Source organism: Apiotrichum porosum, assembly GCF_003942205.1.
Source record: "Apiotrichum porosum strain DSM 27194 chromosome Unknown scaffold_1, whole genome shotgun sequence".
Classification (NCBI taxonomy): Eukaryota; Fungi; Basidiomycota; class Tremellomycetes; order Trichosporonales; family Trichosporonaceae; genus Apiotrichum; species Apiotrichum porosum.
In genome coordinates this window covers 815,802-840,187 of record NW_021167108.1, presented here as the reverse complement: position 1 = coordinate 840,187, position 24,386 = coordinate 815,802, and the positions used below count along the sequence as shown (strand labels likewise).

Here is a 24,386-nt window from a genome sequence, read left to right as displayed (position 1 = left end):
GAAAAACACGCGGCACCAGTTACCAGCAACCCGGGGAGTACCTGGCTGCGTCGGGGGGGCGACGCTATCCCTTACGGCACCCAGGTCCTCTTGGTGGATCGGAACAGTTTCGGCAAGTCGATCCGGCCTCGCTATATATCGTTACGGAATGTGCCACCCCGCACAAGGGAAAGGAGGCAAGGCATCGCTGGCTCCAACCCTAGACCCACGTTTTTTCTGTATGTGTGTGCTGTCCTTCGCGAAATGGCTCTGGTCGACGACATGCGCGGCAATCGTCCAGGTGAGGCGGAATGAAACTCGTAATGAAGACCTATTACCGCGCCTGCCACCCCCATTCGAAGATGTAACGTCGGTTCGGCGTGCCCCTAACGAGTGGACACCAGTGCCCTCAACATCTACCTCGTTGCATCCGAGCCTAGTGCCGCACGTCTCGCCGCCGGGAACGAGACGGTCTCGCTATGGGCCCTAGCCCTGGACGCTGTTTTTGGAACAGTGGGCAACGACCCACGCGGCCTTGGCGCACTGATCAACGCCGCACATACAGACAGACAGACAGACTGGACGATGGCGGGTCCGTTGTCCTTTGTGGTGATGGAAACCGGCCAATGCATTCTGATATTCTGTTGTTGTGTCCAACGGTGGCCAGTGGCAAGCAACCACAACGTAAGCACCTGTTGCGCAGTCCGTGTTGAATGGAGTGGTGGAGATGGGCATAGGACGTGGACGCTTGACCAGCCCCACCATGTCTTGCAAAGGCCGCGCTGGCTGGTGGATGACAGAGGTGGATGGGGTTGTCCCTTGCACCGTACATGGCAACCGACCGCTTCAGGCCTTGACGACCCCCGCACCCAGCGGCCAGAGGGGTCTGTTGTATGCACGGGCCCACGAGGCCCCCCATCACCTCCCCGACCGCAGCACCCTGGGCGGGGGGGGGGGGGGGGGGGGGGGTGGTCGTGGTGGATGTGGCACGAGCCCTCGCTGACCCCTGGGTGGTGGTGTGGCCCAACCCTGGGAGGGCATGGATCCTGGCGTCCGCGGGCGTGCATCAAACCAGGATGCATGTCAGAGGGTGAGACGCATGGACGCGCATGGAAAGGCAGACAGACACACAGACCGTGACCAGGTGCACATGGCATGGGCGGTGGGGGGTGTTGCAATCAGCACCAGGGACGCGGCTGGAAGGCAAGCAAGGGGGTACCTCGAACCTCTCGTCGCACTCCGCCCCCCGTTTCTTTTCTCTCTTTGCCTCACAACCCTCCTTCCTTCCTCGCTCGCTCGCTTCACCCGTGCCACCTCACCCCCCTCCCCCACCTCCCAGCCTCCCAGACCGCTTTCCAGAAACACCTATAAACCCCACCCACACTCCTTCATCAATCTTCTTGCCCCATCAGCTTCTCCTCTTTCCACTCTCCACAGTAGTCGGTCTCTCTCCCCCTCTCGTTCGACCTTCCCTCCGTTCGCTTCACCTTCCAACACTCCTTTCCTCCCCCCCCAACATCACACCTACGATGTTCAAGTCTGCCGTCCTCGCCGGCGTCGCCGCCCTCCTCATCGCCCCCTCTGCCGAGGCTGGTGGTCTCTCCTTCAAGACCCTCAAGGCTTCCAAGAACTGGAGCTGCAGCTCTTCGGGTGCCAAGTACACCTGCTCGGGCAACACTGTTGGCTCGTTCTACACCTCCATCCTCGGCTCGGCCTGCTGTGTCTCGTCCAAGTGGACCACCACCACGTAAGTTTGCCCTCTACACACCGCACCGCGCTGCATGCGCATGCCGGTGGCCCATGCTTTCTGGTCTATGCGTTCCATCTCCCAAACACACCCCACCGGTTGTGTCAGGGATGTCTCGGACGCATGGACCTTTTTGGCACGACCCGCGGCCCGCGGGCCGACAAAATCCTTTTGCGCCACGCCACGGACGACGCTGACGCCACACCTAGCATCCCCTCGTCGTGCACCTGCCCCTTTGACTGGCTCTTCCACACCGGTGCCAAGGCCTGTGCTCCCCCCAAGGTTACCTCGACCTGCGACTGCGGTGAGGGCTACACCTACAACACCAACTCGTGCAAGTGCGAGTTGACCACCGGCGGCGGCTGCTCCAGCTCGCAGTGGTGGAACGAGCGTACCGGCCTCTGCTGCGAGAACTCGTGGACCAAGACCCCTCCCACCGGCAAGTGCCCCTCGGGCGTTACCTGCCCCACCTCGTGGTCGTGGTCCGACTCGCACAACTGCTGTGTCCCCCTCAAGCCCCGTTCGCCCGAGCCCGACTGCTCCAACTGGAACTCGGCCCAGAACTGCTGCGGTACCCACACCACTGCTACTCCTTCGGCCGGCTCCAACCACAACTCTGGCTCCAACGGCTGGAAGCACCGCAAGGGCAAGCGTGACGACACCTACGCCCAGTCTTCGTTCGACTCCATGTACTGCCCCGAGGGCAAGGTCTGCACTGTCCCCTCGGCTAACGGCACCGCTTGGGCTTGGGAGTGCATCAACCCCCTCACCGAGCTCGAGTCGTGCGGTGGCTGCATCTCCGACGGCACTGGTGTCGACTGCACTTCCATCTCCAACGCCGCCTCGGTCGGCTGTGAGCAGGGTGCCTGCAAGGTCTACTCGTGCAAGAAGGGCTACACCGCCGAGGGCGCCCAGTGCGTCTCCAACTAAGCGCATCTGCTCCACCCCATCAGATCGCATCTGTTATCCCAACCCTTCCTTCTCGAATATAGACCAACCACCACAACCCCCCCTTTCTCAACCACGCCTGTATAATTTCCACCGTACCCCTTCTCCAACCCTCGAACACTCGGTGTACCCACTCGGCACCTTTTGACTGGACGCGCCCACACTCCAAGACCGACCTTGCTCGTCGGCCCCACCCAGCCCATCATTCACCTTGTAGTACGAGGTGATGTGCGGCACACGCGGCGGCTATGCGGCGGCGGTCGGGCGCGAGGTCATGGGACATTATGATGGTACACCCTTTGGTACAAAGCCTGCCACGCTTGTATCCAACTCATAGAGCACCCCCTCTTCCTCTACGCGGACCGCGAGTGGAATCGAGATGAAAACCCTGGACACTTATACACGTAGTTGCATGTACGACGGACAATGTCATGCTTACGATGAAAACACAAAGATTTGATTTGATCATACTCGCTGTGCACAGGACTCACTGACCCATCTGAGACACATCTGATTCACTCTGCTTCTCCTGCATAAGCTTGTTTGCGCATCGTCGCACACCCTCTTGACGACGTACAAACATTACGGGCGTCGCAGCTGCTCGATATTGAAAAGAACAACCAACAGTCTCCATCGGAGGTGACACAACACGCGTGTCATGCTAGATACCACTCGTCGCACACCTGGTCTCCGTCTCCTGAGTATGTACCAGTTTCGCAAAGCATGTTCTTGGAAAGATAAACATCGTGCTGGTTTCCCACCATCGAAACGACGAGAAGCGGGTCTCGCAGGGGTTAGATGAAAACACCAACGTAGGCCCGTCCATGCCACAGACATGTCCGGACCACGGCCCGCGTCAACACCACCGCAGCTGCCTGCATCCTTGCCTCCCTGCTCGCGTCTTGCTTGCTGCTTGCATGCTTGTTTGCAGCTTTTCACACCGGCCGCAACCGACCGCGATCGAGAACACCAGACCCCAGAACGAGCGAGATCTTGCAGCTCAGGTCAAACAACTACTGACAGCAACATCCCGAACCCTTTTGGCTGAGCAGCATGGTTGAGAGCAAAACCCCTACTCGGCCATGCAGATCAGAACCCTTGTGGATTGTGGATACCAAGTGACCGAGAAAGAAACCCTTTGCCGGTCGTTACATACCATAGAGAACACCTCGATACAGGTGCTCGCGACTAGGATAAGGACCGAACACGGAATTACCGTAGACCGCGAGCTCTCGGCCGCGAACGTAGCGGGCTGGGTTGGGTTGAAATTTGGTCGAAAGCAAAGGCTGCGCACACGAGCCACGAGTTACGAGCCACGGCGCGCGGTCGCGACGCGTGTGCCGCCCGCCCATGCCTCCCCCACCCACCGGCCACCGGCCCACAACGGCACCAACACGCCATAACTGCGGTGCCGTGGCCCACCCAACACGACGCGTCGCGTCCGTACCAGAGCGCCGCAGCAAACCAAAGTGCGCCGTAACATAAAACAGCTACGGCCGCTGGCCGCTGGGCGGGGAGGTCTCGGCAAAACGGAGCGGCGTCTGCGGCGTCCAGCCTCCCCCCCCCCCCCCCCCCCCCCCCCCCCCCCCCCCGTAGACGCAGTATCCTTGCATCCTTGCACGTCCGCCAAGGAAAGCAGGTCCACCTAGTGTGTTTGGCACTACACAGTCCACTCTCTCTCTCTCTCCTCTCACTGAGGAGTGATGAGTGAGGAATGAGGCGTGCACCGTTACATGGGTTGCGGTGGCGTGCCACACCTGAACTAACCCTGCTTGTTCGCTACCCGATGATGTTGTACATCTGTCCCGTCCTGTATTCCTGTATGCCTGTATTCCTGTATTCCTGTATTCCTTCCCTCACCTGTCGTTTCGCGTCAGAGCATCGTTCTCGTCCACTGTTCCCTTCCTTCCTTTCGCCTTCCCGGCCTTGGTCTCTGTCGTCCCTTCCTCACCCCGCCGTCTCGTGTCAAAACAAAGCTAGTGCCGGCGCTAACCAGACACAGGCTGAGAGCGAGCGCGGTATGCTCGTGGCGTCGGTGTTTGGTGTTGGGGGAGGCATTCGCAGTTTTCGTTGTTTGGCCATCTGTGTGGACCGCGACGTGCGACTTGGGTGCGAGCTCCCTACTCATCCGGCCACGGCGTGGCCAACCTCGCAGAGCAGCTGGCTACAACGTGTATAACTGACGGCATTCGGAGCCGAGGGGGACACGGGGTTCAGGTCAGAGAGAGCTGACTACCTGTATGGAGGAAGGGTACACAAGAGACAGCGCTCGTGTGCACCTTGCAGCGCCGCCAGCCGCTGTCCTCTGGTGCGAGGAGCCACAAATGGCAGCTAGACGGCCTCGTGCAAGCAACTTTGCACCCCATACCATACCCATGTCGGAAGCGGGCTCATCTCAACGATCTCAGCATACCGCCGGCTATAAACCACTGCCGAGCTCCTGTCCAGCTCCTGACTTCCTGAACGCCAGTCAAGGCCGTCGGGCTCACATCGTCCTCTCCTCCACGGCCGTACTGTACACCGCTTCGAGGTGCACCTGGAGCAAATCCAGGTGGCGCCAACAGGGAGCCTGCGTTGGTCAGGCTGCGATAAATTCGAGGCGCGGCCCAAAAAGATGGGCCCGGATGGGCAGCAATTCAAGGTCGGTAAGGCCGGAAGGGTTGGTCCCTGGAAAAATCCCGACCCGGCCGTCGAAGTGGACGAGGAAAACGGTGTGTGGTGTGCGGCCTGCGGGCCTGCGGCCTGCGGGTCTCGAGGAGGAAAAAAAGCAGACGACGCGGAGGAAAGAACAGAGCGGAAGATCACTCCAGGCTCCAGGCTCTTGAAAGCTCCGCGAGGCGAGATCGGCGTGCGTGCCCGGCTTTCAATCACGTTGTGTTTGTTTGGGAGTGCAGGAGTGCAGGAGTGGCCGGGATGTGTTTTGTGGACCAATGGGAGAAAAAAGAGGACCCGCGTGAGACAACCTGGAGGACGGGAGTTCGCATCGGTGCGGCTGTTGTCTTGGGAGATCCGGTGCTGCACATGCACACGCATGCTATATCTCCGTCAGTGTTGGCAAGTTGGCAAGAATGTACACCTCGACGACTCGGACGAGAGACAGCGTGAGTAGTGTGATCCGTCGCCACGAACGCGCGAACGGCAAACCGCGCGCGTCGAGACGCGTCTAAGATTTAACAAGCTTTAGTAAGCTTTAGACTAAGACATTGGAAGCTTAACAGAGCCTGGAATGCTTGGAAGGACGCGCTGACGCGCTGACGAGCGTTGGGCGAGCATGGTCTGACCTTAGCTGCGACCTTGTTGCTGATGTCCATGATCCAGATGTCGTCCACGACGGTGCACTGCCGAGCATACGGTACACAGTACAACTGAAAAACACAAACACCCGTCTCGAAATCCATTTCGTCTCGAGGTATTGTGTTTCAAGCCGGGATTAAAAAACACTACAGGACAATACCCTTCTGCCAGGCGAATCTGTGCGAAAAGTATTAGCGGAAGTATTAACTGTCCACGCTCTTCTCAATTGAGACGAGACGGGTCTCCGTCGCCGTCATTGTGTGGGATTTGACGGAAGTAAAATCCACTCGCGACGACGTGTTGGTCCCGCGTCCTCTGCCCGTAGGTGGGGCTGTTGGGTGGGGGCGACGATCCCCCTGCCCATTCCATGTCCACCCATCCCGCTCCCGCAAGATCGAGATTGCCTCTCTCGCTGCTCCTGTCTTCTCCATCGTCCCGCCCGTCACAAACATCACATAGGTCACACGCATCGACTTTAGCGTCTTCCCCATCTCCATTTCATTTGGATATCGCAGCTCTCCGTATCGGGACACGTTCTTTGATCTACACAATCTCTGTCTTCATCTTGGTCGGACAACCGTCTCAACTACCCGTGTTTCCTCTGTTACGAAGAGACCACAGGTCAGATCGCCAACGCTCTGCCCACCCTCTCGGCTCCACTCCACTCCTCCCAATTCGGCTCGCTCCATCAGCTCCTCGGTGCCGCTTCAGCCTACCATGACCGCCTCTGCTCAGACCAACGGTCACGACATGTACGAGTCGCTGGCAGAGCGCGGCTATGCCGATGTCGTCGGCCACAAGCCCAGCGGTAACCCCCACGCCCACTCGCAACCCCCAACCCACACCAGGGAGAAGTCTCTCTCTGGCACTGGCGCGCTGTCGAAGCCCGACGCCTTTGACGGCCACCACCACAGTCACGGCCCCTCGCGCGGCCTCAGCCCCAGGAGCGTCGGCAAGGCCATGCTGAGCCGTTTCCTCCGCGCTGTGCGCCGTGGCAACCTGCCGTTCCTTATCATCTTCCTGACGTGAGTCGCCAAAAAAAAAAAAGCGAAACGTGGTCCGCAGCAACAGCACTGCGGCTCCACGATCTCGGGACGCCAAGAGATGAGATCCCAAGCTGACGGAGATCTCTTTTCGTTTTGAAACTCGTGAAATCTCACCTTATCTCGTCTCCGCTTCCGCACACATTACACTGCACACGCCACATACCTACACACGTACACACGTACACACGCAAACACACAAACAGTGCCCTCTTTGTCTTCTTTGGCGCACTGGCAGGCATCGGTTATGTGGACCCCGACATTGCCAGCAACACGCCCGCGGCAGCGCAGCCCGCGCGAGAGTTCGTCGTCGGCGAGCCCGTGTTCGACCCCAGCGACGCGCAGCTGGAACGTGAGGCCCGCGCCGCCGAGCAGCGTGCCCTTGAGGAGGTTTGGGCAAGGCAGAAGCGCCCCAATGCTGTGAGTTACTGGTGACTTCAACGTGGACTAGGAGTGGCCGTTCCACTTGTTCTAGAGACCAGGGTACTTGTCGGGCGACGTGCCGTCACGGCCGGACGACTGCATGCCTCCGAGCACACCTGTGCACCATTCACCACTGCTGTCATCGATGTAATGGCACAGGAGGGAAGCGGTGACCGGGGTGGTACGGCTGCGTGGTCGTCAAGGCAGACCGCATCTGCAGAGCCACATGGTGACTGTACCGCCCTGCAACCCTCAACAGTGGTAGCAGGGCTGGGTCGTCTTCTCTGCAGTGGTCCTTGGATGCGCGTGTTCTCGACGACCACGCACACGCTTCACTGTCACATAGAGCATGCGCCCAACCAACCTCGTCGTCGCCCCGGCCGTCATTCCTGTCCTGTGATTCCCCGGACATCTTAAAACGCGCATAAAACACCATCGCTGACACCAACCCAGGGAGCTTGGATGCAGAAGCAGCGCAACGACCGTGCGGTCCGCTTCAAGATTCTCAACGGCGGCGCGGCGCCTGCTCTTCCTTGGGAGACGGACGAGCGGACCGAGGACGCCGAGGTGGCCTAGAGACATTGCCCGCGCCCCCATCTCCGATCCCACCTGTGTCTCTCATCCCCATCGCTCTCAATCCACATTTCTTTCCCATCTCTTTCGCTCTATCTCTCGCTCTCGCTTTTGGTAGGCGTTTGTTGCCACCACACTACGTATATCCGTAGGAACACTGCATCGGGCCGTAGAACCATTGTTACCATGCCACAGTATCGAACCTGTACCATCCAGCCAGAGGCCAGCATCGTTGCTCGTGTGGCACGTTCGTGTTATGGATAGACCCATCGCCACATTCATGCTGGCACAGACGCTGGCTCGCGGCTTACGTTGGCACGGCGTGCCACACGCTACATGTCTCCTTCATCTCCATTAGGCAACTATCCGTAACATGCGTGAGTTAAGCATCCGCAACCCTTTCCGCCGGCGTGAAACGGTCGCCAGAGACCTTAATGTTCTGTAAAGTACATACGTCAACCGGGAGTGACAGTACTGTACTTACAGTACGTCAGCCAGGCAGCAGCAAATTACAGCAGCGGTCAGTGCTTAACAAGTCACTCCCGTGGCTATCCTGGTCCCTTACGATCACTTACGAACACTCCGGGCACGACTCCATTTCCCAGCGCAAAGCTTGTCGCAGTACAGTACGTTATCGGTTGGAGGGTGGCTAGGGTGGGGGAAGGGATGCGCGGGGGGGGGAGGTGAACATGTCAGATCTGTAAATGAGCGGGTACAGCAGCTCGGTTAGCGACGACGACCTTTTGGCCCTGCACCTTCCTTTCCTCTCTTTGTGAGCGGTTACATCGTCATTCCGCTCCTTGACGCACTGACGTATGTTTCCACACCCAGGAAACCAGGACCCCAATGGAAATGTCCCAAGGACCCCAATGGCACGAGGACGTCGTGGTGCTAGTTACTCGTCCTGTTTCTTACCGTAAACAGCACCACGAGGGCACCTCCGCACTCACTGCACGTCGCAGGACAGCCCGTCCCGGCCGTCCTAGCCGTCCTCAGCCGTGAAAGCGTCCCAAACTTATGTTTCCCTCGTTGCGATCTTACCACTGGGCCACTGCAGCTGTGGCACACCAAGCCTCAGTTGCGTTGCGTCATGCGTCATTCGTCAGACGTGTACAGTATCTTCACAATCAGGACGAGACGAGACCTCGTCCTCGTCCTGGCACCACACCCTGCCGTGCTCGTGGCACCCGCGTACGCATTGGAAGCCAGGGAGGGCACCCACAGCCGCTGGCCACTGGGATGCAAGGCCACAAGTCCCGTTTCCCACTGGCCAGTGGCACCCATTGCCCAAACCCTCCTCCACACGCACCGATTACCTTTGTACTAGTTGTCAGGAAAGAGAGCCGTGCTTGCCGCGCCGAGGCGGGAGGACATACTCTCGTGGCGGCGTTCAGAGCGACAATACCTATGGGTTGGCGTGTTGGCGTGTTCGTGTGTTCGCGTGCCCGCTCAGTCCACGGTCTCGATGACGGGTCACGTGGATGGACGATGATAGAGAGGTCAGAATGTCATTTCGGCGACGATTGTTCCGTGGATCAGTGGATCAGTGGATCAGTGGGCAGGCCATTGAGGAGGGACGGTGCCGCGAGAAACAGTGGTGGCCGTGGTGGCATGGTGTGTCGTGTGGGACTCTGTGGCGGGGTGCTCGTCGCCAGGTGGTCAGTGCTTGACGATCCCGAGTTCGTCACGTCCTCGTCCCCATCTCCTGTTCTGCGTTCTGGGGGTTCCACGCGCGCAAGACGTGCATGCACACCCGTAACGGACATGAGACCGCAACACGCAAGTTGGACTGACCTGGCGGGGCGCTTAGCGAAGCCCAGAGGGAAGGGCGTGTCCGAGTCGTGAGCCGGCCGGCCACACGCCTCCCATGGGCGACGGCTCGTCGCGAGCACAGGTCGTCATATGGAGGCGGGTCTTCGAGGACAAGACCCTCGTCGGCATGCGAGGCTCGTGTGCAGCTTCGGCACGGTGGTTCCGGACCGTTGTTTGTGTGAGTAGAGTACAGCTGCACCTGCCACTCTGTTGACCAGCCGGGCCATGCGGTTTGAAAGATTGGGCCACGTCCGTAATCTGTGATCTGTGCCTTGTGCTGCAGGATCAGCATCGTACCTTGCGCGCGCGGAGGTGACTGTCTCGTCGATCAGTTTCCCAACGGTGGGTACGGTGACTGCTTGGCGTTCTTCTCTTTCACGCCAAACTCTCACGTCCTCACTCACGACGTTTGCTTAGCGCTCTCACACAACAGCGGACCGCGTCCTGGCTCACTCACTGCGCACCCCTCCTCCGCGGGTTTCGTCCTAACAGATGCATAGTCTATAGCCACAAGGGCCGAAATCATATAGTGACGAGTCGAGTCGAGCCAAGATGCGCCGAAAGCAAGCAAGAAAAAAACAATGCAGCAGAGTCAAACGCCGTCGACCCGCGCCGACTCTGCTCCTCCTCTCCTCTCCTCCATTCTCTGCCCCCGCTCTCCACCACCACGTCTACGTTGCACACTCCAAAGGTGAGCCGTTTACTAGAGAGAGAGAGACGTCAGCGACCGATGCCGATGGGGGTGGTGGTCTAGTGAAGGCCTAGGGCCGGTGTAGGTGTGACTCACAGCACGGGACACGTCACGGCCAAAGAGCTTGACCTTGATCCAGTCGGCCATGACGAGGGTACGATTCCTGATCGAGTACAGGGTCGACTGGAGGGTGGGTTAGCAGATGTCAAAGGTAGGTTCAAGGGTCAGCTGCCACACTTACGACGTAGGCCGAGCGCCAGAAGAGATAAGCGGCACCACCGCCCGAGGCGACGTTGCCGTTGAAGAGGGGGAGGTCGGCAATGGCCTTCTCCGAACCAATGTAGGCGAGCGAGCCCTGGTGCGAGTAGTGGAAGGGGTTGACCTTGGCGACGCGGTTGAGCTTCTTGACGAGGCTCTCAATCTCCGCGGGCTCGGCAGTGCCGGTGGCGCGGGCGGCGGCGAGGTCACGCTCAAACTTGGACTTCTGGCCGAGCTTGTTGAAGACCTGGGCGAGGTACTGGCCCTGCTGCGAGGCGACCTGGGCGGTGGGAGCGTACTGGGTGGCAGTGCAGTCACCAAGGCAGTAGACCTGGTCGGCGCCGGTCATGTTGAGGTAGTCGTCGACAACGAGACCGCGGCGGACGTTCTGGGCGCCGGGGAGCTTGTTCATGAGGTTGCGGGTGATGGGGCGCGAAGTGTTACCGGTAGCCCAGACGAGGAGACCGTAGGGGATCTCGCGGATCTCCTTGTTGGCGTCCTGGACGACAACCGACTGCTCCTTGACGTCCTTGACCATGGTGCGGGTGAGGACGTCGATCTTGTTCTCACGGAAGGTGGACTCGGTGTACTGGATGAGCTGCTTGGAGAAGGCGGGGAGCACGTTGGGGAGGGCCTCAATGAGGGTGATGCGCAGGCGGTCGGCGACCTCGGGGTACCACTTCTTGAGGTCGTCGATAAGGAAGTCGTGGAGCTCACCGGCGTACTCGACACCGGTGGGGCCACCGCCGACAACGACCATGTGCATGAGACGGTCAATCTCCTCCTGGGACTGGTCCTTGAAGGCAGCGGTCTCAATGCAGTCCATGAGCTTCTGGCGGATCTTGTCGGCGTCCGTGAGTTCCTTGAGGAAGCAGGCGTACTCGGTCACACCCTTGATGCCAAAGGTCTGGTTCTCGCAGCCAACGGCGTAGACGAGGTAGTCGTAGGGGACAGTGACCGAGGCGGTGGTGCCCTTGATCTCCGAGATGTCTGCGAGAATGTTAGCTAGAGACAGAGAAAAGAGGATACCAATGAACGCACCCTGGAAGGTAACAGTCTTCTTGATGGGGTCGACATCCTGGGCCTCAGCCTCGTAAACCTGGACGGCGCGCTTCTTGTGGCGGGTGATGAAGCGAGTGGGCTGGATGAGGGAACGGGCCTCGAGGGTACCGACAGTGACGGAGGGGAGGAGAGGGGTGAAGAGGAAGTAGTTGCGGGGCGAGATGACAACGACGTTGAACTCGTCAGTGTCGAGGTTCTTGAGGAACGACGTGGCACCCCAGCCCGAGCCGAGAACGACAAGAGTGGGCTTGGTGGGGTCCTGCTCGAGCTGGGTTCCAGGGTGGGCCTCGCTCTGGGTCACTGTAGTCCGTGTCAACAACAATCGGGGTTGGCGGATGTCAATGACTGTCCGGACCGGTAATCCGACCAGGAATCCGACCGCGGACATTTGATCTCGCGACTTACCGTACAGGAAGGCGCCAGTGGCAGTAATGGCGACGACGAGGGTGACGCGACCAAAGTTGGTAGCGAAGCGGCGGAACTTGCCCTGCTTGGGGGGCTGGAGAACACACGGTCAGTCACGGGTTGTTCACTGTCAGTCACCGCGAGTGACTCACCTCAGGAGCGCCGCCGTTGGAGCTAGAGCCGGCGTCGGGGGCAGCGGCAGCGGGGGCAGTCGCGTAGGCACGCGACAGAACGGGGCTGGCCGAAACGGTGGCAGCGGCCTGACGGGCAGCGAAGAGGGGGGCGGCGACGACGCGGGGCGCGAGGCCGGAGCGCGCGAGCATGGGGGCGCGGGCTGTTTGGATGACAACATTGAGTAGATCAATCGGAGAGGGTCGGGAAAAAAGTTGGAACCTGTATCAGCTTTTTGCACGACAGTTTCGAGGAATGTCGCCTTGCACGAGCACGCTGCTGGCAGCAGGGCACTCGTTTTGACTGCATCCACGCTGCTGGGGTACGTACCAAGCTGGCGGAGAGCCATGGTGGACGAATGGGTGGCCTGAGAGTGTGAGTGAGATAAACGGGATCGCGGTGAGACGTTGGGGGCTTCTGATGTACGCCGTCGTGGGTAGCGGCAGAGGGCGCGCCACAAGCGAGGCCCACGTGGGGTGGGTGGTGCGAGAGATTTCTGAATGGCCCACGCAATTGGGATTTCGGAGTAGCCGGTGGCCAGAACGCGCAGTGCAGAGTGGTGTCGACTTACCTGTGAGGGGGGCGGAGGAGGTCCTTTTAGAGCGCGGGGAGAGCGGTGTGTTGTGTTGAAGACGGGGGTGGAGAGAAAGAAGGAGAAGACGAGGGGGGGTTGTCGCTGTTATTTGTGGGCGCCGGAGGGAAAACAGCGACTCGGGGACGGGCAGCGGCTGATAACAGGCGCTTGGCTCCAGGGGGACTTGGGGGACGTTCTGGCCGTTGACTGGTTTGCTGTGGGGTGATTTGCTCGTTGGCAGCTCCCCGGCCGCTGCCGCCGGTTGAAGCGGGTGTGGACCCTGGGCAGTGCAGGCCCATTGCCGCCGCTTGTCCCACCCTCCTTTTTACACGTCATTTCCCTTTTTAGCTTCCATGACGGCCCCGCAACGGTCGTCACTCATCTCTCTCCAACAGCAACGACGCGGAAGGGTACCCGACCGACTCTCTGTCCACACCACCCACACCACACAATCATCCTCCTCCCTCTCCCCGCTCCAAACACCATGTCGGTCTTTGTCGCTGACTCGGTCGCGGCCTGCTTCCCAGCTCCAGTGCCCCGCCCCGCGCTGCCCGTCACAGCAGAGGACGGCGTCCAGGAGCGCAGGTCGCGCAGAGGGTCGCGTCCCGAGTCGCGTAGCTTCTCCTGGATGCGTCTGGCCAAGAGCTACTTTAGCGACTGGATCTTGATCCTTCTCCTCTGGTAAGTGGAGGCCCCAAGGGGAGCCAGCCCCTATACTCTACTCCCATGGGGATATCTCTGTATGGCGCGGAGCAGGTCGGGGTGTGTCGGTCTGCAGCTGTGGTAGATACCCGGCGCGGCGCGTACAGAAGCAAGCAAGAAAGCCGCGCGTGCACGGCATATCGTTTGGTGACGGACCTGGGGGTTATGCGCAGTTGCGATTGATATGCGTCGGGTCTCATTTGCCGCCACTCGAGTCCGCACGATCCGCATGTTCCTGTCCATACCAGTGTCGTCTGCGTCATGCGAGTGTCCCGAGACACACCCAGGTCCCCACACCACATTCCTATACCCACCTGTGCACCTGTGTGCGACCACTCGCTTCGCTTCGAAAAGCGATGGCATGTCTGCATGTCACCCCCGGAACCACGCGCGTCGTTTCCGGGAAGACTCGGAGTGAGGAGATAGCAGTCACATCACATGACGTCGCCGGTGCCCATCGCTGTTCTAACCGGTGGCTCGCGACCGTTTGGGAGATACGGAGATGGGCACCCACCACCCCTGTCGTGTGGCAACATGATCGACACGCTGACATAGATCACAGGGGTCTGCTGGCCGTCCTCGAGCGTACTGGTGGCCACAAGCGCCAGTTCAGTCTGACCGACAAGACTATTCAGTTTGCGTACGCCGTGCATGAGCGCGTCCCACCTCAGTGTGTTTAACAGTTGAAACGGATAACAACTCGCAGCTGATCCTCCCAGCCTGCTCGCCATCGTCTCCGTTGTGGTCCCCCTGACCGTCCTCATTCCCATCAGCATCCTTGTTGCCCGCAATGCCTGGGACGTGCACAACGCCATCTGCGGTACGCCTGTGTCCTTGGTCGAATAACTGTTTCTAACCCCACCACCCAGGCCTCGGACTTTCATGGACCATGGCTGGTGTCGTGACCCAGATTGTCAAGATGATGGTTGGCCGTCCCCGTCCTGACCTCATCAACCGCTGCTTGCCCGCTGAGGGTGCCGCCGATGCGCCGGTCTGGGGCCTCTCCAACTACACCATCTGCACGTCCACCAACCAGCTTGTGCTCGACGACGGCTTCAAGTCGTTCCCCAGCGGACACTCGTCGCTCTCGTTTGCCGGTCTCGGCTTCCTGACCTTTTACCTGGCCGGCAAGATGCACCTTTGGGACAGGTACGGCCACCGCAACCGCGCCTGGTTCGCCCTCAGCCCCCTCCTCCTCGCGGCCATGGTGGCCATCACGCGTACCCAGGACAACCGCCACCACTGGCAGGACGTGCTTGTCGGCTCGGCGCTGGGCCTTGTCATCGGTATGTCTTTATCCCGGCACCCCACGGCATGAATACTAACCCGAGCCCCTGCGCAGCTTTCGTCTCGTACCGCACCTACTATCCCCAGCTCGCGCACCCCACGTGCCACCTGCCCCTCCTCCCGCGTCCCGGCCGCGACGACATTACAGACGAGGACATCGAGTACGAGGCCCTGCACCCGCACGGTCTTCTCTCCGACGAGGGTGTCCCCCGTCCCAGCAACGAGGAAGAGCTTGTTTGGCGTCAGTAAAAAGCCAGTTTGCACGCACAGCCAGCTGGCCCCACCGGAACGAGCGCGGATGTTTGCCCACCCCACCTTTCTGCTCTTTCTGTAGCAACAACCAAAAACGTAAGAATCCCTCACATGCCATTTATTTCCTTGTTATTTCCGTGTGCTTGCCGTCCGGCCCGCCACAACAGCCACCAGGAGCGCGTGCACAGCTGTCCGCTGCAATTGACGCGACCCCAGAATCTCGGGCAGTAATCGGGAGGGCAGGAGGCTGAGGTGAACAGCGCGGCGTCACCGGCGCTCGCAGTCTGCGTGTTGCGTGTGGCGTCCGTCGTTGGGACACCGGCGGAACATGTTTGTGGGCCATGGGGCGCGCAACTCGCGTCCACCCGCCAACCCCTTCAATGCGCGTCCCTTCCGTCCACGCCCTTCGTCCTCCTCCGGGGTATTCGCGGTTGCTCACATCTTGCTTTCTGCTTTCTCTCGTGCTTTCTCGTGCTCCTGGCTGAACCAGAACCAGAACAGCACCGCATGTTACCGTTGCGTCCCCCGCTCCCCAGCTCCCCAGCTTCCCAGCCATCGGCCCGAGTCCTGCCTGTCCTGCCTCACTATCTGTCCTGTCCATCTGTCCGCGTTGTCCGTGTTGTCCGCGCGCCGCGTCTGCCGCAGAACGGGAAGCGTACCAGCCAACCAAACCAACGCCAGACATTTGACTTTTTTATTTGACTTTTTTCGTCGCGCCGGACTGTCCGACAGCAGGGATCGGCGTCGGCCAATTGCCCCCCCTCCCTCATAGCCTCATGTGGTGCCCACCACAGCCGGACACTTGGCACCCAGGACCGCCCCTCCTCTCCCCACCGGCCTCCACAGCGCTCCGCCACTCCACTCCACTCCACTCCGCGCGCAGGACCCCGACCCTACGCGTCGCAGCCCTCGGCCACGTCGCCGCTACTTCTGCATCGCGGAACAAGGGTGCGTGGCGTGGCCGGGGCAAGAAAAACCGCAAGATATGAGCGGGGGGCGAGGCTGGCGAGGCGGGCGCGCGGAGGTTTTGCCGCTAATGGGCCTACTGGACGCGCGCAAGGTCGCTCCCAAACCATTCCGGACCGGCCGTGGCCGCGATTCCCGTTTTCCGCAAAACGCCTCGGTGCTTTCCGTGGCAACGCTGGCCTTGCCATTCCCGTTCGCAAGTGATCCAGTTGGGTGCAGTAGCAAACGCGGCGCAGTGGACGAAACCATTATTCCCGTTCGCCAAGGTGGTGGATTCCCGTTCGATGCATGTTCTCGCTGCTGCTGTCACATGATGCTGGTCGGCGGCCTCGCCGTGGCCTTTTGCGGCGCACATGCCACTGACCACTGGCCACTGGCCACTGGGCGAGCAGAGGCCGCTGCGCCGCCGGCGTGCGTGCGTTGTGCGTGGGGACAACTCGACGACTCGACGACTCGACGACCCGACGACCCTTGCTTGCTTGCCCGCTTGCGCGCCCGGCTGCTGACGTACAGTACGCGCGTACACCTGTGCTCGCTCACATGTCCGCTCGGAAAACGCCTCCTGGCGCCGACTCGCTGTCCTTGCTGTACAGTACTGTGCAGTGCAGTACATGGCATGGCACGACGGCGCGCGGGGCGTGACACGGGTCTTGGGCGTGGCAAACAACTGGGGCTGCGCCAAGACGGCCGAAATGGGCGACGACGCGGCCCATGGTCGATTGCGTGCCGCCCCCCCCCTTGTTCCCCACTTGTTCTCGTCCACACTCTGCTCTCTCGTGGCTGGTGGCAGTGCGGTCTCTTTGTTTTCCCGCTGGACCAAGCGGGGAGGTGTTTCCCGGGCTCTCATACGAGGGGAGGCGAAGGTGTCGTTGGCTCGTTCCGTGGTTCCGTCCACCGCTTGACTTGCTGGGCTTTGTGGTGTGTGTGTGGGGCAGTGGGGCAGGCGGTGTGGTCGCTTTGTACTGCCAAACATGTCAGGCACTTGATGTTAGGCAGTACGGGGGACATAGGAAGGGAGAGGAGAGGCCATACAGAAAACAAAGGCGGCACAACAGGTACATTCCCAAGGCCTTTGAACAGGCCGGCAGCGAGCTCGAGACATGTGATAGCGATCACGATATGATACTGCATATTTCTCCTTCATCCACAAGACATGTTGCGTTTTCTGTCTTCTCCCCCTAGGTACCCATACAACAACCCTCGTAACCATATTTTTGATACCTTGTCGTCCTCTTGTTACGTTTCCTGAACTCGAACGAATCACCCTCTCCCTCAGCTACACCTCGCTACTCGGGTGAGCTCTACCCAGCAAACACCGTCAACCCCAGACCAATCTCCAAACCTCCAAAACACAGCACACCTGGCCTTTTGACTTGCTTGTGAAGAAAAGGCGAGAGCGAGAAAAAAAAAACAATAGGGAAAATAGAAAGAAAGCCCTTTTTTTGGAGGCGGGGTATTGTCGAAACAAAAACATAGGACAGAAGAAAATGTTCCCAAAAGAAAAGAGCGGGCGCGGTGTCGTAGCCCAGTCGTATCCGCGCGCAGACGAGAGCGAGGCGAGCTTGAAAGAAAATGACTCGGTGGTTCCAGAGCCTAGCAAAGATGGCGCGGCGGAAAATGACGACCGCAAGCTGTCAAAGACCTGCAAGACGCGTCACAGGCTCATCCGCGGACCTTGACGGCGGGCTTGGCGTCGGTGACCTCGACGTCTTCGACGTGCACGTTCTCCCAGCCGCCCTTGTCCATCTTGAGGGTGGCGACGGCGCCGGTGGTCTCGCGCATGACGACGTCGTTCGAGTCGTCCTCCTCGTCCTCCTCCTCGCCGCGCGTGCTGCCCGAGTCGCCGCGGTTCAGGCCGGGCGGCGAGGGCGCGATGGGGATCCCGGCCTTGCGCAGCAGGGCCTCGAGATGGGTGATGTGCGAGACGGCCTTGCGGAGGATGATGGCCTTGGAGTCGGTGGGGATGGATGACGGAAGAGCCGTCCGGAGCGACTGGAATCCAGTGTTGATTGACCTGGGTGTGGCGTCAGCACGTATTTCCTCATTGTCCCGAACCCGAAGAGTCGGGCCGGCTGGGAGGGTGTGGCCCATTGCCCAGTGGCCAGTTGCCAGTGGGCCCAAAAAAAAATGTCCCAGGACTCTGCCGGTGCCACGATAGTACTCACTCTCGGCGCTTTTGCTCAGACATGAGGTGGGCCAGGCGGCGGCTCTGTCCGCCACCACCATTGCCTCCACTGCCGTTTCCCCCGCTCGAGTGTCCGCCACTGGGCGTGTACTGAGGGGTCTCACGTGGCGTAGGAGGCGCGGCCCAGTCACCCCCGTCAGACGAACCGGCACTGCGTGCCCCATATCGGCTCAGTGCGGACGCAGCAGAGTGCGAGCGCGACCGGCCACCGGCCGGCTGCTGCAAATAAGTCTCGGGCGAGTAGCCGTTGATGGCGCGGAGAGGTGGAGATGCGCGGTCCGCGGGGGGTGGGTACGACCTTGGCGGTGACGGGTCGTTGCGGTAGCAGCTGGACCCACCGCCGCCGCCCTGCGTGGAGAGGCCCAGTGTGGGGCCGCTGCGGGCGGAAGATGGTGCCGGCTGTGTGTTGTTCTGGTCGTACGAATACGAGGGTCGGAGACCCCCAAGCGAAAATAGTTTCGGACTGGCTGCGCGAGAACTGCCGGGGGAAGTGGCGGGAAGAGCCGCGGGAGGACCCATCGTGCCGCTGGGAACCGACGTGGGCGTCAGCGGGCCCGTGTTGTGCTGGATGGGCGAGCCATGTGCCGATGCCGAGATGCTTGCAAACGATGGCAGGTGGAAACCACGTTCACCAGGATACCTCTCGCTGTGAGCACGCGGAAGCGATGGGCGACGGTCACGCCATTCACGGTCTCGGGCGTCACGGACATCACGGTGGCTGTGGCTCTCATGAGGCGAGCGCGGGTCGCGCTGCTCCCGGGGGTCGCGGGGGTCACGGGCGTCGCGCTCGTGTCTCTCGTGCAAGACATGCAGAGGAGCACCAGAGTTGGGAGGGGGAAGGTAGATGCGCGATGGGTCCTCGCGCGGGGACAGTGACGCCTGGGTGCTGACGCTGTGGCGACGAGGGTAGGGATGGGCGCGGTACGAGGACAGCGACGACTGGGTGGGGGAACGCGACGACGACGGTGAGAGGAGGGGACGTCCGCCCAGCGAGCGCTCAGAAGTGTAGGGGGCGTGTACGGAAGGGATGGGGATGGACATGGCCATGGTGGGCTCGGTGGGTGAGCGCGAGTGCGCTTCGGGCGAATAGGTCATGGGCAAGTGGTAAGGGCGATGGGTGTGGCTATTATGTCTCGCGGGCGGTCAGCAATCCAGCGAGCTGTGCGCAGCCGACAGGAGGCGAGAAACGTTGTGCAGCTGACGCTGTACGAGGCAGCAGGTGGTAGCGGCCAGGCTGGTCAGGACCAAAGGGGGGCCACGTCCAGCACGGGCAAGAGGCGGGGGGCGGGGCCCAGAGGTGTCGAGGTGCCGCCGGCTGTTTGGGAGCGTGAGGATGTCCCCGTGCCTTCGAGTCTGTCTGCCGTCTGGTTGGTGGGGTGTATCGTGCGGGAGCCGCAGACAAGTGACCAAGAGTTGCAAACGATGGGTGTGTGTGTGTGTGTGTGTGATGAGGTGAGAGTGCAGTTGCAAAGAGGCGCGACACAAAGGTGGTGCCGAGGCGTTGCGGAACACGGATAACCGTCAACCGTGGCAGCCGCGAAGAGACACGCTATTACAGGTGTCGGATCAGAGGTCCAGAGGTCCAAAGCCAGTCCGAGTTGGGGGGTTTGGGAGGCGTTGTGGGGAGGCAGTGAAACTAGAGCGCGTCTGCCAAGAAATGTGGCCTGCTTCGGTGCCGGGTGGGCAATGTCCCGAGAGAGGAATGAGGGGGTGGTGGTGGTGGGTGTTGGGCCGAGGGTGAGCCGTGGGGGGGTCGGGCGCCGGGATCTCTTGCGCCGTGGCGTCGTTGAAGAGAGAGGGAAATATATGAATGGGTGGGAGGCGGGAGCGAACGGTGGGCGACGAGCGTCGGCAAGATTCCGGAGGAGAGTGGGAGGGAGAGTGGTTGGAAGATGGAGAGTGGATGGAGGAGGGATGATGTGAGATGTTGGGTGGTGGTGGATTTGGGGGGTAGGTGGGTGTGGGTGGGGGGGCTGGCGCGCGCGGGGGATACGGAGGATAGAGCCGGGTGTGTATAATAGAGAGCCAAGAAGTGGGCGGATGGGATGAGAGGGTCAAGAGAGAGCACGTTGCCGCAAGCAGCTGACCGCAACACTGTGGAGAACGAACAGTCACGAGGGCGGCAATACTCGCCAGCTCGTGTCTGTGTTTTTCTCTCGTTTGTTCGCGCCGATCACGGTCCGGTCCCAAGTTCTGTTTTACGCAGCGCGGAGCAACGGAGGGAGCGGGCCGACCCACACTCTTGTGACTCTGCTCTGGCGGGGTAACAGGGCGACAGCATGCACAAGGGACCCACAGAGACCTGCTTTCGGCGCGGGCTCCGGTGTGGGGTGGGGGGCATGTGGGGAGCCAAAAAGGGAGGGACGCCGGGTGCGAGAGAGGCAAAGGGAGGGGGGGGGATCAGCCGGGGCTGGGGGCCAGGTGGCATTGGTCTGTTGGCCGGTCTCCTTTTTTTTTTTCTCTCTTTCCCTCTCTGCTAAGCTGCTCTTTTTTCGGTGTGTGCGGCGACCTTCTTCTGTCGATCCCGCCGTGTGAGCGTGCGTGTCCTGCATTGTTGTTGTCCCGTGGTGTTGTGCCGCTGTTGCAGATTCTTGGCACACATGCTCGTCTTGCGCGCGCGCGCGCGCGCGCGCTCTCTCCAAAGACCGACAGGGCCGACACACCATGTGCCCCGCCTCGCTTCAGGTCGTTCTGGGGGCCCTGTCCTCTGGGCATGTTGCCCCAGCGCCAGGGCAGGCAGCACCCAGAGCGGCCAGCGGCAGTCCAGACGGCACATGTGGGTCCCGCAGCAATGGCCATATGCTCTCTCTCTGCCCCCTTGCTCCTCGCGGTTGTACGTACACGCATGTGTTCAGCCAAAGCACGGGGGAGCATGAACCGTGTCTCCATGGCCCTCTCGGGAGGCCCGATGTGGGTGCTTTTCTGCCTCTTGTCGGATGCACCGGGCCGAAACAAAACCCGGCATTCGTTCATCGGTATTCTCCATTGCACCCCTGAAAAACAACGACATAACCGCCCCCCCACCGGTCCCCAAATGCTGACGTCTGGTCCACGGCGTAATTGATCCGCCGTGCTGCAGCTGCTGGCTGCTGGACAAGGAAAAAGAATGTGAGCAATAGCGAGAGTGCTTTTGCATGCAGGGAGCAACACACACAGACACGCACATCCCTGGGCGTGCATGTGGCCCCAATGACTTCTCGTGCTAAACGAAAAGGGGACCGCCAGTCACTGCCTGGCGTCTAACGGCCACCGGCGACTCATTGCCACAGACAAAAACACACCGGCCACCGGCCTGTCGGCCAAGACCGCACAAGCTAAGCGTGTATGTATGTGTGTGTGTGTCGCCAACGTGCTCTGCGCGTGCAGATATTAATCAGCATCATGTGTTGGACGCAGAGTGACACCTGGGCCTAGGAGGCGCAGGGCGTGGCTGAGCGGCCACGCACCCCGTCTCTCCCGTCACCGAGGCGACGACAGACGGCGGACAGCGGGGATGATAGGCGACTCACGCAGACGCCACCGTGGCAGCTGCGCTGGTACCTTGTCATCTAACAGGGGCCAAGGGCGTGACATGAGCAGAGGAGGACGATGAGAGCAGGGGCTTGGACCGAAGACCGACAAGGCGCAAGAGAACACGCCATGAACTCGTCGTGGCGCGGCCTCACAGCGCGTGCTTTGTGCCACCCCCCGAATCCCACGCCTTTGCCATTCCGCGCCAGCACACGTTCGCGCCAGTGGCCAGGCCATGAGCCAAAGCTCGCAAGCCGGCGGTGCAGCAGATCTCGACGACCAGTGCTGAGAAGCACGACTGGTACCGGGCACGCAACTGGAACTTGTGCAAGGATCGCCGGGACAAACCGCCTTTCATGTCAATTAGCCGCTTTAGCAGGTGGCGACAGAGCGTGTGGTCCCTTCTCCATTTCGGCCGTCTGAGTAGATTTAGCCGTTGTCATGCACACATGTGTCCTGCGCTTCGGACCTCGCCTTGTTCGCCTGAACCTCGCGACTTTGATAGATACGCACGGTACGCACGTACAAAAAAAATGACAAAAAATGCACCGACCACCGACGGCACAGCCCCTGGGCGTGAGCCACTCTGTGCCACTTGGAATGAGCGACAAGTATGCTCCGAACCCGTCCGCAAACACGCGCACACGGGCATGTGAGCAGCTGCGCACATAGCGGCAATACTCGTCGTGCCCAGCTTTGCGGCCCCCAGATCCACATCTCCAGGACGCGCAGACTCCTGACGTCCATCCTGAAGGCTGAGGCCAACTTTAGCAGAACAGCCTCTACGGCGCCCGAAGCGTCTCCCCATCCCCTGATCCCCACACCCAGATGCCGACAGCCCCGACCACCCCGCACTCGCCACAGACGCCAGAAACGCCAACGCCAACGCAAACTCGGCGAGCGCGCGTGAGCGACCTACAGAAAGAAAGAAAAAAAAAACACAAAAAACCGCACATAGATACCGCACCCAATGCGCCGCTGCCGCCGCCGCATATCAAGGCCATGCCACAATCGCCCGGCTGCGCTCCTATATCCTCCGTACGCGTGCACTCGTGTTCGGCAGCCATCCGGACCCCGTGGCTGCTTCTCTGTCGCCCCCCGTGTGCCGTCAGCGCCCCCCGCCTCTCCGCCGTGGCCAATACGCCCGAAGTGGCTCCGCAAAGCACAGCAGCGTCCAGCGCCCAGCTTTCCGCCGAACGTGGCGTGGGCTTTCATCAGAGTTCAGCTGCCGGGTCTGCAGCTCACCCCGTTCGTGATCAACGTCACGTTACACCACCCCCGGCCCATTTTCGGCATGCAGCTAACAACGCGGAGGGACCATTCGGGCAGGTCTTGTGATCGTGGCTGAGGGCTCGCCGGTGATCGCAGTGTAGTTATTGTTTGTGACCCGGGCCACAAGGAGCGGCCAAGAGCCACAGACACGCGATGCCACATCACTTCTGCCGGGCTTTGGAGTCGTGGGTGCCGTATACGGCCTTGCCTGCCAGGCAGCTGATCATCTGATTTGCCTGTGGGTGGGCAGAATGCGTGACGTCGACTAAGGACCGCTGCCGGAGACGCCGATGCAAACGGTGCTGGCCAAAATACAAATCCAGCGGTTATCCAAGCGAACGTCCCCGCAAGCGGGCGACCGAGGACACATGCCCAGAGCAAATCGATCACTCGCGCGATCAAATCCGCCCCTCAGCTGCCTGTGCACATGACCACCAATGTCTCGGCCCCATCGGACCCCCTCCCAAACCCCAAAGCGAACGTCCGTTCCTCGCCCACGGGCCCCAAGGTCCATAGGCCGTTACCCGTGTAGCGGATCCCCTCGCTTCCCCCAGGCCCCGTGAGCCAAGCCACGGAAGCGCACATGCATACGCATGCTGTATCAAATCTGGCCTCTGGCCTCTGGGAGCCAGGCCCAGAGTCACAATTAATAGACCCCATACCCCATGCCAGCCAAACAGCCAACAGCCGTCCCCAGCCGTCACCGGCACCGGCACTGGAACACACGGCTGCACAGCGGCTCGGCGGTAGTTTATGCGATAAACCAACGGAGCGTCATCGCCGGACCGGTCACCGATGACCGGCGTGCTGGCCGCTGGGTCGCCGGGCACATGGCCGCTAGGCGACTCTGCATAGGTTCGCAAAAGCTGCAAAGCGCCGTACGCCGGCAAAGACCGGTGTTGGATCCATCGACGTCGTCTGCAGCAGGACATTTTCCGCTGTTTTCGGTCGATATGGCCATGTGCATTTTGCTTGGCTCCATTCTTTTTCGCCGGCGATCCACGCTGGCGGCCTGGCGGCCTGGCGGGTTTCGATCTACACCCTCCCAGCTCCCTCGTCTCTCGCCTCAGGATTTGTTCCTCGGCAGGGAAGCGGGGCCTGGCAGCCTGGCAGCCTGGTTGCCTTGGCTCGGCACCAACCCGGTGGTATATATCTGCCGCCGATGCTGCCGACCGCAGAGCCAAGACTTCGGGAGACGGGGGAGCAGTATGGGGGCTGGCACATCCGCTCTG

General features: G+C 60.8%; 5 protein-coding genes across 5 annotated transcripts; 3 read left to right on the top strand and 2 right to left on the bottom strand.

Moving 5' to 3' along the window:
• Window positions 1-1,508: 1,508 nt before the first annotated feature.
• Window positions 1,509-2,656, top strand: EHS24_000278 (uncharacterized protein; the record flags this gene model as incomplete). Its single annotated transcript, XM_028616113.1, has 2 exons — window positions 1,509-1,726; window positions 1,936-2,656. The coding sequence occupies 2 exons, from the start codon at window positions 1,509-1,511 to the stop codon at window positions 2,654-2,656; spliced, it is 939 nt and encodes a 312-aa protein (XP_028479970.1).
• A 4,029-nt stretch (window positions 2,657-6,685) lies between these two features.
• Window positions 6,686-8,010, top strand: EHS24_000277 (uncharacterized protein; the record flags this gene model as incomplete). The annotated part of the gene is made up of 3 exons (XM_028616112.1): window positions 6,686-6,993; window positions 7,218-7,431; window positions 7,888-8,010. The coding sequence occupies 3 exons, from the start codon at window positions 6,686-6,688 to the stop codon at window positions 8,008-8,010; spliced, it is 645 nt and encodes a 214-aa protein (XP_028479969.1).
• A 2,509-nt stretch (window positions 8,011-10,519) lies between these two features.
• On the bottom strand, window positions 10,520-12,755 carry NDE1_1 (NADH:ubiquinone oxidoreductase; the record flags this gene model as incomplete). Its single annotated transcript, XM_028616111.1, has 7 exons — window positions 10,520-10,522; window positions 10,607-10,693; window positions 10,752-11,758; window positions 11,810-12,130; window positions 12,236-12,329; window positions 12,388-12,569; window positions 12,737-12,755. The coding sequence occupies 7 exons, from the start codon at window positions 12,753-12,755 to the stop codon at window positions 10,520-10,522; spliced, it is 1,713 nt and encodes a 570-aa protein (XP_028479968.1).
• Window positions 12,756-13,464: 709 nt separating this feature from the next.
• Window positions 13,465-15,218, top strand: EHS24_000275 (uncharacterized protein; the record flags this gene model as incomplete). The annotated part of the gene is made up of 5 exons (XM_028616110.1): window positions 13,465-13,661; window positions 14,245-14,352; window positions 14,402-14,502; window positions 14,552-14,968; window positions 15,025-15,218. 5 exons carry the CDS (start codon window positions 13,465-13,467, stop codon window positions 15,216-15,218), a joined length of 1,017 nt encoding a protein of 338 aa, XP_028479967.1.
• A 2,631-nt stretch (window positions 15,219-17,849) lies between these two features.
• On the bottom strand, window positions 17,850-19,467 carry EHS24_000274 (uncharacterized protein; the record flags this gene model as incomplete). The annotated part of the gene is made up of 2 exons (XM_028616109.1): window positions 17,850-18,201; window positions 18,353-19,467. 2 exons carry the CDS (start codon window positions 19,465-19,467, stop codon window positions 17,850-17,852), a joined length of 1,467 nt encoding a protein of 488 aa, XP_028479966.1.
• Window positions 19,468-24,386: the final 4,919 nt, after the last annotated feature.